Source organism: Camelus dromedarius, chromosome 19 (assembly GCF_036321535.1).
Source record: "Camelus dromedarius isolate mCamDro1 chromosome 19, mCamDro1.pat, whole genome shotgun sequence".
NCBI classification, from domain to species: Eukaryota; Metazoa; Chordata; class Mammalia; order Artiodactyla; family Camelidae; genus Camelus; species Camelus dromedarius.
In genome coordinates this window covers 18,472,430-18,486,781 of record NC_087454.1, presented here as the reverse complement: position 1 = coordinate 18,486,781, position 14,352 = coordinate 18,472,430, and the positions used below count along the sequence as shown (strand labels likewise).

Here is a 14,352-nt window from a genome sequence, read left to right as displayed (position 1 = left end):
TTGATAATTTGCTAGAATAGTCTACAAAACTCAAGAGAACATTTCACATACTTTTACCAATTTATTATAAAAAAAAAAATACAACACAGGAACAGCCAAAAAGTAAGAGATACACAGGGCAAGATAGGACAGGGAGAGGCAGTGGGCGTTCATTCTCAGGGTGCCTCCTCTGCACCTCAGTGTGTTCTCCAAACAGAAAGCTCTTCAAACCTCATTGCTCAGTGGTTTTAATCAGATTCCATTACATAAGTATGATTAAGTCAATCATCAGCCATCGATATTTAATTCAATCTCCAGCTTCCTCCCCTCCCCAGAGTCAGGGGATGAGGCTGAAAGTTCCAACCCTCTAATCACATGGTCGGTTCCTCTGGTCACCTAGGAGCCCACCTAGAGTCACATTAGGATAAACTCAAGGATGAGTAAGAAAAGACACTCCTATCACTCAGGAAATTTCAAAGGTTTTAGAAGCTCTGTGCCAGGAACTGAGAACAAAGACCAAATATATATTTCCTATTACCACACTTTGCTTATGAAAATAAGCATCTCCATAAAAAACACCTAAAAGTTAGTTTGAACATTCTTTGCAACTTTTAATATAGTATCAGTGAAAAAATGCTAAAGTCATATGAAGTTCTGAAACAAATTTGAAAGGAATTACCATGAAAAGTGTCTTACTATGTTCGAACTTTAAAAATCTTAAAATATAATTATCAAACGTGTCTAAAATTTCCATTCATTAAAAATATAAAATTATTTTATTTATTTATTCTTAATGGATGCACTGGGGATTGAACTCAGGACCTTGTGCATACAAGGCATATGCTCTACCACTGAGCTATCCAACTCCCCTTATAAAATTACTTTGTGATTTCTTACATTTAATTATTTTAAGAACATCATATCAGAGGTACTTCACAACAAGATAAGGAAGCACTATTATTAATCAATGTTGATCCTATAGGATGTTTGTATGGTGAATAATTAATTTGGGTCTATACTTCATACTGGAAATTACAACAAATTAAATGTGAACCAAACAGTTAAAAATGTAAACAGTGTATTATTAAAAAATGAAATACTTTTCTGTCATAATTGTGGCAGAGAAAACATTTCTGACAATTGAATGTATGGAAAATAAGACCAAAACAATATGCATAGAAATGATAAAGATGTGTTGAACAAAATAAATATCAAAAGTAAAGCTGTTGTTTTAAAAAACAGCCAATATTATTGGTTTTTCTATATAAAATATACAAAGACTCAGCAGATATACATGTATAATACCCTGCAATCACTAAATAAGCAAAAGCTATATAGTAACAGATACTTTATGTATGGGGAAACATAGGCAATATATCATTACATGACAAAACTCAGTTTTACAAACAAGTTTTTTAAAATGCAGACAAAATTGTAAACTGACATAGGTTCCTGGCCAGGTTCATCCTATCCATGACTAAATCAAATTCAGAGAAAAATGCACACCCAGAACCCAGAGTTGAAAGTAACATAACATTTCTCAAGTGAATAGTTAAAGGTTTAGGCATTGTTTTTCTTCCTTTGCTTTATAAATGTGTGGTGATCATCCTACAGATTTTGGGGTTTTTTTCCAGTGTAAAGCTATAAAAAACACTGTTAAGACCTATCTTTAACCTAAAAAAAAAAAAAAAACCCATCAATCTTTAGATGTAAATATATATGCACTTCTGGTGGCAATATAACCAGAAGTGAAAGTCTTGAGTCATAGAATATGCATATGTTAAACTTTGGTGGATATACCAAAGAGTTTCCCCAAAATGGTGTTGCCAATTTACACTCTCATCCACAGTGTATGAAAATTCTGATTGCTCCATAATCCTTGCCAACATTTAGCACCATGAGTCCATTTTTAACAGGGATTTTAGCACTTGATTTGCAGTTCCATGAACACCTAATGGCCTATCATATTGGCAAAATTCAAAAGCCTGAAAACATACAGCTAGAGAGACTGTGTGAAAACAGGTACCATCTTGCATTGCTGTTGAAAGTGCAAAATGATACAACCTATACAAAGACACTTCTTTCTCCTCTCTTCATGTTCATTGCAGCATTATTTGTTAAAGTAAAATGTTGGAAATAATCTAAATATCCACTTCTAAAAGACTGATAGAAAAAATTATAGTACATCCACACAATGGAGTACTAGGACGCTGTAAAAAGGAAAGGGGGAATATTTCTATGAACAGATTTGGAATAATTTCCAGGTTATTCTATTAAGTGATAAAGCAAGGTGCAAAAGAGTATATATAATATGATAATTTATAGAGGTAAACAATTATTTTTGCCAAAAAAAAAAAGGAAGAAAGGGGAGGAATGAGAGGAAGTAGGAAGGAAAAGATAAGTTAAAAACTAATGAAAATGAAGCATGAGTCTATACGAGATAAAGGAGTTAAGGATGGAAGCAAAATTCTGAAAATGTCTTTTCATATAATTTTGGTTTTGAACTAAGTGTTTTAATTAGGAAAGCAAATCCTGAAACTGAATAAAACAGAAACAAATGATTAACAATATATCAAGTTTATAACATAACTACACAGAAAAAAGAATTCAGATAGGGTCTGTGTATGTCCTCTTAACGTACCTCCCTAATGTGATATAATTCAAGAAAAAGCAAGCAAAGACATTTGGAACTGTGCATAGTAGGTGTGTTGTTAGTGATGCTGATATTTTAATTTTGAAATTTAAAAATATATATCGTAAAATAGAGTGAATATGTTGATGCTCTTGGGAACCAGGGTTTTCACTGTGGAGGAAAGGAAAATCAAATGTGCAATGGTGAAAAATGAAAACAAACAAAAATCTGTGGAGTCACGTTTGAATTGGAAATACTTCATAAAATCCCCATCATATGTATATCACATATATATTTCAGCCCTAAGGTTCACTGATACGGCCTAGAAGCAATGATTTATCCCAGCAGCAATGAGCTGATCTATTACTCAAAACCCAGATCTTGGTTTCTGGATACCATTCTCCATTAAAAGGAACCATAGCTTCATGGACCAATGGTGGATTCCAGGTCTAAGGCAGGAAAAGTATAAAAGGAGGCTGGAACGTATTGTGCGAGAAAGTAAAGTGCACAAAAACCGTTCCTTCGGAGGAAATGGCAACTGATAAATAGAGAATGAATGTGCTTTAGGTTCCGCATCTGCTAAATGAGGATAATTATACCTAACTCACAGGGTTGCTATGCAGAGTGAGTTAGTACGTGTAAATGAGTTACTGTGTGTAAAACACTGCTGTTACTCTATCAACCTCCTTGGACGAGAACAGCGCCTCACAACGCCCAGAAAGGGGATTCAGCGAGGCGACCACAGAGGTGCGAAAACCTCCGGGCTTACTAGAAAGAACGCGGCCGGAACCGCCGTTTCCGCGGAGAGCGGCCCGTGTGACGCACTTCCGGCCTTTGTAGTTTATCATTCTTGGGGCTGCGGTTGTCAAGGATTCAGAGGTGGCGCCACGGATGTCGGGTGAGCTTCGAAGCCGGGGCAACGCAGGGCCTTCGAGAGGTCCAGGCTGTGCGCTGCGCCCCCGGAGTGGGTGTGGGGAGGAGACAGCGGGTCTTTTTGGCTAGAGCTTGACCGGACAGGCGAGGGGCAGAGGTGGCTGCCCCGGAACTGGAAGGGCCTTGATAACTGAAAGTCAGTGTCCTTGGCCCCCGCCCCGGTCCCCTTCGTCTCATCCTGAGCCCTTCCGCCACGCTGTCCTAGCACCTGTGCCCCTCTGAACTCTTCCCTCCGCATCTTAGGATAAGAGTAGTTTCGGGTATCCAGGATTGTTCTTATTTTCCCGCGTCTACCATTCAATACTGGGGACTTAACGAGCAAGTAGAGTTTTATAACATGCCACCGCCTCTCTTAGTCTGATTCACTCAAAAGTGTAAAGGCTCTTGCCATCCGTTAATTAAAAAAACAAAACAAACAAAACAACTGTTTAAATAGCACTTTAATGGACCCGGTTTCAATCCCCAGTACCTCCATCAAAACATAAATACGTAAATAAATCTATTCATGGCCCTCACTCAAAAAATACCCTTAAAAATAAATAAATAGCGTTTATGTGTCAGCCAGCACTGTTAAGAGCACTTTCCAAATATTAACTTATTTACTTGTCATAACTCAATGAGGTGGGCACTAATAGTATGTAACTTCTCCCTCGCACCCCCCCCCCCTTTTTTTTTAACGTCCAGGAAGAAAATGAGGTTAAGTATCTTATTACGGGTCTTGTAGCTGATAAAATGGTGCTTGGAAATCAGTAGGTCACATAATTATCTTTCCTTCAGAAAATTGCTGTCATTAACTATTACCCCGGTGAAGATTTAAGTGGTGGTAGACATTTGTCTCTTTATTAGCACTCATTTTATTTTATATATAGTTGCCCACTCTCCATCCTAAAGGAGCCTCAAAGAGAAACAATTTCCAAGAAATTAAAGGGCAAGAAAGAACTAAGATTCTACCTGTTTTTAAAATATTAGAATTAATATTTCCTTTTTTTGATATCTATGTGCTGAGACCATTCCAGTTGACTATTTTCTGATTTATTGTTCAGATCACTAGGATATTCATTTAACCTTTCAATAGAATTTATAAGAAAAATAACAATAGTGGTAATGTATAATAGTTTAGAGTTTATCAAACTGCCAGCTTCTTTGTGCTCTTTATCTGAGACCTTATTTTATCTCTGTATCAACCTAGAAAAGTAGGCAAGGTTGGTTTTAGGATTCCTATTTTACAGAATAGACTAAGGCTCAAAATGTGAAGCCCAAGACTGGAGGGGGTACCTGGAGGACAAGTCTCAATCCCAGATCTCCCCACTCCAAACATAGATCTCTCTGCAACAGCTCACCTGATTGGAGGGACTCTGCCTCTCCCCCAGGTACATCTCTTTTGTTCCTCATTCTGTCTTTGTGTCTTCTTTACTTTCCCTTCTTCCTCCATTTTCTTTCCCTTTTCTCCTTGATTTCTAGTGTCATCTGTGACCACTTGGGCCTAAAGTGTTTATCTCCATGCAACTAAAAACTGCCTATGAATCTAATATCTTACCATTCAAATGGAAATGCAGTATATTCAAGCTGATTTATTTGAGCTGATTCATTCATGATAATCAAAATGGTCCCTTCCTTCAATAAAACTGGGGAAGGGGGCATTTTGTTTTTGTTTTTGTTTTTGTTTTCCCTCCTATATTACCTTCATCAGTATTTGCATTGTCCTTATCATTAATCGTGCATTCATGTTCTTCATTAGACAAAGCTCCTGATTTTGGTATAAATACTCCCATTGCCTACCAGCAGAAAAGATTTTCTACATTTTAATACCTTTTTTTTCCCCTGCAAATTATTTTTTAGATTTTGGGATTTCCAGAAGAAAAGATCACGGCAGGGATTATCAAGAATAGATCCTTTTTCTGAATACTTAAGCCTTAAGTGACCACAGCCTTGGCCCTTCAGACTCCGGAGATGCAGAAGGGACTTCTAGCAGTGAAAGTAAAAGAGGAAGAGGGGAACCATGCCTATAGGGAAGAATCTGGCCTGTCAAGAGAGAACCCTCACACCAGAGAGATCTTCCGTAGACGCTTCCGGCAATTCTGCTACCAGGAGACACCTGGGCCCCGAGAGGCTTTTCAAAGACTCCAGGAGCTCTGCCATCAGTGGCTGAGACCAGAGATGCACACCAAGGAGCAGATCCTGGAGCTGCTGGTGCTGGAGCAGTTCCTGACCATCCTTCCTGAGGAGCTCCAAGCCTGGGTGAGAGAGCACCGCCCAGTGAGTGGAGAAGAGGCAGTCACTGTGCTGGAGGATCTGGAGAGAGAGCTGGATGAACCAGGAGAGCAGGTGGGAAGGGGAGAGAGCAGGGGTGTGTACTTGTAGGATCGAGTGTAGGGTTTCAGTGCAATCAGAGGAAGAGGAGTAGAAGAATTTCTTTATGTCTGCCTCGATCTGTAATAGGCTCATAATCTCTCTGAGTTTTTTTCTTTGCCAGCTTCTTGGTCCTTCTTTTTCTATCCAGTGGTCCTCAGAAGACCTCTCAGTGTCTTCTCTGATATTTGGTTACCAACTGTCTTTAATTTTTACCAGGTCCCAACCAATGAGCATGAACAGGAAGAGCTTGGGAAGGAGAAAGCAACTCCAGGAGGTGCCCAGGAGTCATCAAGTGGCCAGCTCCAAACCATGGAGAAGCAGCCTCAGTGTAACTTGCAAGAGGTGTGCCGGGTTCAGGAGATCGGTGAGGATTAGAATTTCCTCCAGAAGCCTAACTCATCCCCTGAATGTTCATCAAGTCGGCACTTTTACTCAGTGTTTGCTATGTGCCAGGCACCATGTTGGGTACTGGAGATACAGTGATGAGCAGGGTAGACATGGTCTCTCCCTCAGGAAGTTTACAGTCTGGTGGGAGAGGCAGGCAGCAAACAAGCCAATACCATACAGGGCACCCTCTCCCTGAATAACTGTTTAGAGCGGGAAAGTAAACAGAAAGCATGGTTGCTTGTCCCCTTCCATCCACTCTCCCAACTAGTTTTCTTTTTTCTTTTTCCTTTGGAAACATAACATTTGTGTGATCCATTTATTATTTCAGATGATGAGGCTGGGGCTGGGAATGTGGAGTTAGCCCCAAAGAGGGAGCTGTTTAAAGAAATGAAATTGCTTGTGAAAGTACCTGAGAACCTGAATGGTGATATTATTCAAATGCCTGACTGTGAAGAGACCTGTGATCAGGAAGGCAGATTGGAAAGGCAACGGGTAAGCTCTTCAGTGGAGAGACCCTACGTCTGCTGTGAATGTGGGAAAAGTTTCACCCAGAATTCCATCCTCATCGAGCACCAGAGGACGCACACGGGCGAGAAGCCCTATGAGTGTGAGGAATGCGGGCGGGCCTTCAGCCAGCGGTCAGGCCTGTTCCAGCACCAGAGGCTCCACACCGGGGAGAAGCGCTACCAGTGCAATGTTTGCGGCAAAGCCTTTAGCCAGAACGCTGGGCTTTTCCATCACCTCAGGATCCACACTGGGGAGAAACCTTACCAGTGCAATCAGTGCAGTAAGAGCTTTAGTCGACGTTCTGTCCTCATTAAACATCAGAGAATTCACACTGGAGAGAGACCTTATGAATGTGAAGAATGTGGCAAGAACTTCGTTTACCATTGCAACCTCATTCAGCATCGGAAGGTCCACCCTATGGCTCAGTCCAGCTAGCTCCTGGGAACAGGTAGGGCACAATTTCTTGCCATTGGACCACTAGGCAAGGGAACAAGGGGCTTGGCTTTTTCTTTGTCCCTGAGAGAACAATACTGGTTTAATCCTCTAGTATCGGAAGCGCCAAGGAAAGCCTTTGAAAATGTCCTTATTTTTATGCAGAGAGAAGCATATCTTAAATACATCTATGAAATTCTCTTTGGCCAGTGACATCCATAACTTTGCGATATTGAATATTGTTGTGTGGACTGCATCAACATAGCCTCACACACATCTGTCCAAAAAGTTTTCTGGGTGTGCAGAAGGAAAACTCCTTCATCCTAGTTTTAAAAAGCTTTTTTTTTTAAAGCCTTTAAAATTATATGCAGCCTGAATACAAGATGTCAAAAGTTGTTTCCTGAGTATTTAAAAATTAATTTAAAAATAATTGCAGTAAAATCTGTAATGTAAACTGTTGGATTAGTTTCCACTCAGCTAAGATATGATAATTTGCTTTTTAACCTACAAAAGAGGGCAGATGGATCTTCCCATAAATATACAAAAGACTTCTCCCTATAGAGGTTTAGTAACTCAGCCTTCAGTTAGTAACCAAGGAATTGAAGCAGCCATATATTATTAGTAGCTCAGTGGCTAGTCATAACAAATATTGCTCATGATTTTAAATTTTTCAGAGACTAAAGACACTTAGCTGACATCTCACTTAAGATCTTTGTTATGAAAATATAAGCCTCCTTGTATTTTTCCTGACTTAGGAGCATTTTTGGGTCTTGCTTTTTTTCTTTATTTAACCTTTTGTTATGGAAAATTCCAAACACATACAAAAGTAGACAAAAAAGTATAATCAGTCTTCCATGTTGATAGCTTTTTATAACCTCCACACTTCTCAGCACTACCTATTGATTATTACCAAGGTTGTACATTAAAAAATTTCTTTCCCTTAACACTGATTGTTACCAAACTTTATACTAAGGCCAGGAGACAAAGAAATGGGAGAAACCCCTGGTGGTAACAATCAGGATTGGAATATCAAATACACAGCAGGTAACTTAAGGCTAACAGAAATACTATAAGGGACCTTACACAGGTACAGAATGACATGCCCTTATTTGACAGATACAGAAACAGAAGCTCTGGGAAGTAATTGCATGAGATCATACAGCTGGTTAATGGAGCTGGAACTAGAACCCTGTCTCCTAATTCCTAGTGCATTGCTCACTCTACCAAGCCGCTGGAAGCATTCTGTCACCATATAGAACTTACATTATTGAGGCATTTAGGGTCTGCTTTCTAGCTCAACAAACCTTCCTATCTGTATGTTTCAATAAATGCACCTCTTCTCTATTTAATTTACAGTGGCCTTTCAGAAAAGATTCCTCCCACTTATCTCTCATTTGAGGCTTGTTATTTATTTTTGTACTGAGTGATTATTTTTAACTTTAAAATTTAATTTTCTTAGAAGGACTTTTTTAAAAAGATAATTCATTCTTCAGTTGGTTCTAATATGAAAACAACATTAAAAAAAGTCCCTATCTTTCCCCTTATAGGTAGTCATTTACTAGTTTCTTATGTATCTTTTAGTGTTTCTTTGTGTAAATACAAGAAAATATAAATATCTAACCTTATTCCCGTGATTGCACAGAATGATGGCATACTATTTACACTCATCTACCCGTTGTTTTCATGAAATGATACAATCTAGAGATTTCTGTACTATAACAGAGTGCTTCCTCATGCTATTTACAAATGGATAATATTTCATTTGTTGGTGCTCCATAGTTTAACATACTCCTATAGATGAAAAACCACTACTTTAAAATGCTATATATTGTTTCATTCTTTTCAGTTTAGGCCAAGTCAAACTCTTTCTATTTAAAAGCTAACAACTTCTACATGAGCTAGGAAACAGGGTTTGGGCAACTAGAATTGCACACAATTCTTCATGGAGAAATGGAGAAGTGATGGGTGGTGTTTTTCAGTTTCATATATTTTGCGTTGTATATTCTTGGACCTAACATTTCAAACTGTTTGTGTCACTACTTGTGACTTTATCAACAATCTTGGAAGAAAAAAAAATCTTACATTTCTTCAAGGGCATGTTTTATTGTGTCTTGAGGTTAAATTATTTCCGAGAGAAATACATAGGTATTTTAGGATGAAGTTAAGGAAAATATAGTAGACATAAATTTGAAATAAAATCAACTTCTCAAATATATACTGCATATAGTGACATAATACATACACTATTATTTGTGAGTTCATAAGTATTTTAAATGCTTCTCCTATATGCTGAAGCAGCATGTTTGGATAATTCCATTATATCAGCTCTTAAAAGATTTACAATATGAACAGATCAGGATTTTAAAGGATGTATTTCTAATGGCTGAGTTGCAATTGAAGGTTGGATGTTTGGTTTGTTCTGTGCCTTTTGTGTGTGTGTGTGTGTGTGTTTTTTAACAGCTTAAAAATTCTTAATTTTCTCAACAACTGGTGAAACAGCAAGAAACAAAACTGTTATGTATGCCGTAGAGACAGATGTACTTCTTAGAATGCAGTGATGGATAACATGATTAAATGACTGACAGTTCACCAAACTAACTTTCCTTGTTTTCTGATACTAATTGTGCTAATTCTCTTATGCTAATTCTTGTATTTAAGATGCACATTTCTCATTCTGTGAGAAATAATATCTGACTTAACCTGTAGTCAATGTCATGCAGACCTTGGCTGCTTCTGTGATTATTCAAGTCTTCCTGGCCAGAGTTCTCAGTTGTCTCCCTTCTACATTTCTAAATTTCTCTCTATTCTCTCTTCTCTTTTTCCATCCTGGCTCCTTTTATTCCCCACCTGTGACATCTCTAGCTTTGACCTCCTTTCAGGTGTTCCCTGGACCAGTATCCATCCCTCCCTATCCCCTTGAAAAGTCCAATCTAAAAGAGCAGAGTAGTCAGTTTTATGGTTGAGGAGGTGTAAGAAATATTGATTCAAATCCAATTAAATAGCCTTATTGGTTCTTGAAGGATAGTCCAGCACCCCTGTGAGCACTTTTGAGACCGTGGACACTACATCAAGAAATGGCTAAGTATCTTGCAACTAAAACCTGCCTAGAGCTGTAGATAGAGCCCTGAAGTTTCTCTTTCACTGAAATTTTGAGCTGAAGGTATTTTGTATTTTGAAATGACTCCTGTTTTCTATAGCTGATAATACTTTTCCTTTAAAAAACATAATTATAATTGATAGTGGAAGATTGTTTCCAGTAAGACAAAAATGATCTCTGAAGTAATAAAAGTATATCTAAAGTCAAAATGATAAAATATGAAGTATTTTCTAAGGAAGAATTTTGAAATATAAATACCAATATACATGTGTCGTTGGTTCAATGTTGAGTTAGTAATTGAGAGAAAAGTAGATTCTCTGCAGAGGGAGATGGAGGATAGAGGAAAGTGTTTTTGGCAGAGGCAGCAGGATGAGGCAAGACCCCCATTTAAGATATGCTCAAGAGCCAGGAGTTTTCCAGTTTGGCAAGAGAAAAGTGAAACCCGTGTGGTTAAGTGCTTGTGGTTATCCTTCTGTTTTTTTTTAATCATGTTAAAAATTTTAAAAAACAAAACTATGAACAAAAATCATTGAGAATTGTGTGTAGTTTCACAGACACGTAGACTTGGAGCCCTGAGACATATTTTAGGTATCTGCAAAAAAAAAAAAAAAAAAAAAAGGGATGGAAAGAGAAAAAAGAAGAAGAAAATATGAGAACTGAAAAAGGAATTGGACAAAGGGCAAAATTAGGTACTAAAACACTGGCTAACAATGGTGACCAAAGAGAAGGAAAAATAAAAAATAGATGCAGCGACAGCATTGCCAAGAAATGTGCTTCGTCTTCATAATGCTTACTAGAAAATTCCCATCTCTCGGTTGTTCCAAGTGTCTTAGGTACGGAGTATCTTAAGAAATGAAGATAGTCTCACTGCCTTCGCTCCTTACTCATTTTAGTACTTTCCATTAGAGGAGAACAGGGAGAACAGCACAATCTATTACTGTGTGAATTACTCTATGATGTTTTTAGTTCTCTTTGGACCCACATCCAGATTTCCATGCCAGCCACCTTAGCTTTATGAGGAAGACCCTGTTTCTCAATGTATACCTGTGTTAGAATCACCTGTGCTGTTTGAAGTGCAGTTGCCTGGGCCCCATCCCAGACCAACTAAATCAGTTTGAGGGCAAAGCCTGGGAATCTGCATTTAAATAGCATATCAGTGGTTCTCAGACATAAGGTAACAATATAACTTATTGCTCAGTCTGGAACAATTTTGAGAATGAAAGCAAGTGCCACTAATAATTACACCCAGACAACAGACACAAATTAGGATGTATGGTCTTCCTACTCGTGACCGAGGAGAAAGAAGAATCAGAAAGAATACAATGTTCTCTCATGAGAGCTAAGGCAAAATATGTTATGAAGGAGAGTACTGGCGTAGGTGTAGCCACCTATACCAAGGCAGCCACCACCCACCCACCTACCTGGATTGAAGTAATCCCCGTTAATGGATCTGCTGGATTTGGTTTTAAAAGTTGGGACAATATGTCTTTAAAAAAATAAAACAAAAGGACCCGCCCAAAAAACCCCACTGTTAATAGCTAGTTACCTAAGATAAACCTATTGAGATGAACCTCTTTCCTTAGGTGGGTGTTGATTATTGCTTCTGACTGGGGGAACTGAGTGAAGGTAACTGACAGTGTTGTAAGAGGAACCCTGAGAGCTGGAAACTTAGAGGGCCAGGTCCTAAGGGAACCTAGGGCTACACAACATCTGGTGAGAGTTGGGTGGAGAGATATGAGCCAGGCTCAGTGGCTGCTGGACACCGGAGGTTACGAGCCCTCGATCCACCTGCCTGAGTTAGGAAGAAGCCTCTGAGCATATGAAGGCGGACCAGGTGGGCTAGACCAACCACTGAGATGACAAGTCCTCCAAGTTTCCTAGAGAAGCGGCTGAGGAGCTGGCAAAGACGTGTTCGAGCATTGTGACATACTTCCGGTTCCTGGTGTGCGCTGTGGCCCAAATATCTATGGTTCCCGGCTCTGAGCGGGTGTAGGTGGGAACCTGGACCCTTCTCCCTACGTGGGATTCTCTGTACCTCTGCGGAGATCTCGGGACCCGAAGTTGGTGTTGTTGCCCCCTTTTCTTTGACTGGGCTTGAGTTTCTCTCCCTTAGCATACACAGATCCCTCAGGAATCGATTCCCTTTTCCCTGTCGGCGATTCCGGAAGTTTCGGAGATACAGAGAATTGAACAAAAACGCTGTACAGAGCTGGGTGGGCCCGGACCACCTGCTTCTCAGGTGGAGACAGATTTACCAGCGGGAGCTGCCTCTGGGGACCATGGGCTGCCAAATCCTTAGGGCTAAAAGATGGTTTCTTATAGATTTTCTCAATTTACCTGAGCAGTTTTTCAGTTTTCATTAAAGTACCTTCCAGTAATGGTCATGATACTACACATTTGTACCATAGAGGCTTTTAAAAAGTACTTTAACATAACATGAACTTCACAGTTCTGCAAAACAGAGGAAAGTGCTACGTGAAATGTCTACAGCTAAGAAACCAGATTCAGAACTTAGCACATTTTTCAAGCCAAACACGTGTTGGGTGCCAAATATGCACCAGGCTCTATGTCAAGGAAATGGGAATGAACCAGGTAGAAGAGGCACTCCCTACCTTATGGTGTCCAGAGGAGGACAGAGAAACAGTTACAATATAGTGTAATAAATGCCTTGAGGAAAATAAACTTAGTACATAAAAAGGCCTTGGAGGTGGAGAGTTAGTGATAGCCTCTCTGAGAAAGCAACAATAGAACTGTCTCTGTGAACTAAGTTGGATAGCAAAGAAGAATTGAACTAGGGGATAGATAGCGTCTGACAGATCACAAAATACTTTCAGAAAACTGCAAGTAGGCAAAGGTGGATGTGGTGGAGCTGGAGCAAAGACGAAAAGTAGATGGTACCTGGAATAATTGCTTTAGAAATTTTATGATTACATGTCAGTGGAAAAACACTGTACTAATCATTTAAGTTAAAGGTTTTTTACACTATTTAATAAGGACAGTAACAAGAAATTCTTTGAAGTTAGCTCTCAATGTTTTAAAACAACCTGCTTCAAGGAAGTCGTGTTATTCTTTTTTCGGCTTTTATTCTTCTTAGCAGGTTTTCTTTTAGGTGTGCCTTTTGGTTCATCTGAAGCTTTGGAAATGTCACTATTCTTCATGGCTATTCTTATTTTCCCATATGAACTTTATAATCAAATTGTCTAATTCTAGAACAGTATGTGTTGATACTTTTATTATAAAAGATTGATTTCTTGAAGTCTTCTTAGCCAAGACTCAGTCGTTTTAGCATATAGTTACTTGTCTAAGTATACACTTGGCCTTTCAGGTTTTCCCCATACAGGTTTTGCGTATTTCTTCCTAAGCTTATTCCCAATTATTCTCTTTTGTTTGTTTTTGTTTTTGCTATTGTAAATTCGATATTCTGTTCCGTTATCTCTTGTAACTGTTTATCACTGGTTATTTGCGTATAACCATTGATTTTAGTGTGTTAATTTTACAGCTTACTACTTTACTAAATGACCTTTTAGTTTTCCTGTTGAATTCTGTGGGTTTTCAGGTATATAATATCATCAGCACATAAAAGAGAACCGTAGAAGGTGAAAACGCAGGCAGAAACCACCAGGTGAAAAAGCAGGCAGAAACCACCAGACCCCTGAGAAGTCTGTGTAGAAAAGGTCCCTTCTTGAGTCGGGAAGGACCTGGGGAGAACATCCCTTTGAGGCACCTTGAGCATCCAAGGGGCAGAGACCGAAATAAAAGAGTGAAAAGGCATGGGATTTCCCTAGCTCAGATCGGTTCGGCAAGCCTCGACCAGCCATCAGGTGGGGGGAAGTGGGGATACTAGCCGGCTGAAGAGGAGCAGAAGGAGAAAGCGATTCCTGAGACTCCTCAGTGCTCCTCTCGCGTGGGCGCGCGGGGGAACTACGGAATCGCGAGGCCCTCCCGCCCTCTTCCTGGAGCTGCGGCGGAAGTGCCCCCAGCTAGCGGTTCCCCGCACTTCGCGGCCGCTTCCGGCCTTTGTGGGTCGCTCTTG

The 14,352-nt window shown here is 39.5% G+C and overlaps 1 protein-coding gene and 1 non-coding gene across 5 annotated transcripts; one reads left to right on the top strand and one right to left on the bottom strand.

The window, feature by feature from the left end:
• Window positions 1-773: 773 nt before the first annotated feature.
• On the bottom strand, window positions 774-847 carry TRNAT-UGU (transfer RNA threonine (anticodon UGU)). The gene has a single exon. It is a non-coding gene; the product is annotated as a tRNA-Thr (tRNA).
• Window positions 848-3,450: 2,603 nt separating this feature from the next.
• ZSCAN23 (zinc finger and SCAN domain containing 23) lies at window positions 3,451-9,334 on the top strand. 4 transcript variants are annotated; one of them, XM_064476066.1, is made up of 5 exons: window positions 3,452-3,509; window positions 4,779-4,914; window positions 5,384-5,869; window positions 6,113-6,260; window positions 6,612-9,334. In XM_064476066.1, the coding sequence occupies exons 3-5, from the start codon at window positions 5,495-5,497 to the stop codon at window positions 7,223-7,225; spliced, it is 1,137 nt and encodes a 378-aa protein (XP_064332136.1). In that variant the 5' UTR covers window positions 3,452-3,509; window positions 4,779-4,914; window positions 5,384-5,494; the 3' UTR covers window positions 7,226-9,334. The 4 variants fall into 4 exon arrangements, with proteins under 4 accessions (XP_064332137.1, XP_064332136.1, XP_064332135.1 ...); XM_064476065.1 differs by having other exon boundaries at window positions 3,465-3,509; window positions 4,774-4,914; XM_064476067.1 differs by lacking the exon at window positions 4,779-4,914 and having other exon boundaries at window positions 3,451-3,509.
• The last annotated feature ends 5,018 nt before the right edge of the window (window positions 9,335-14,352 follow it).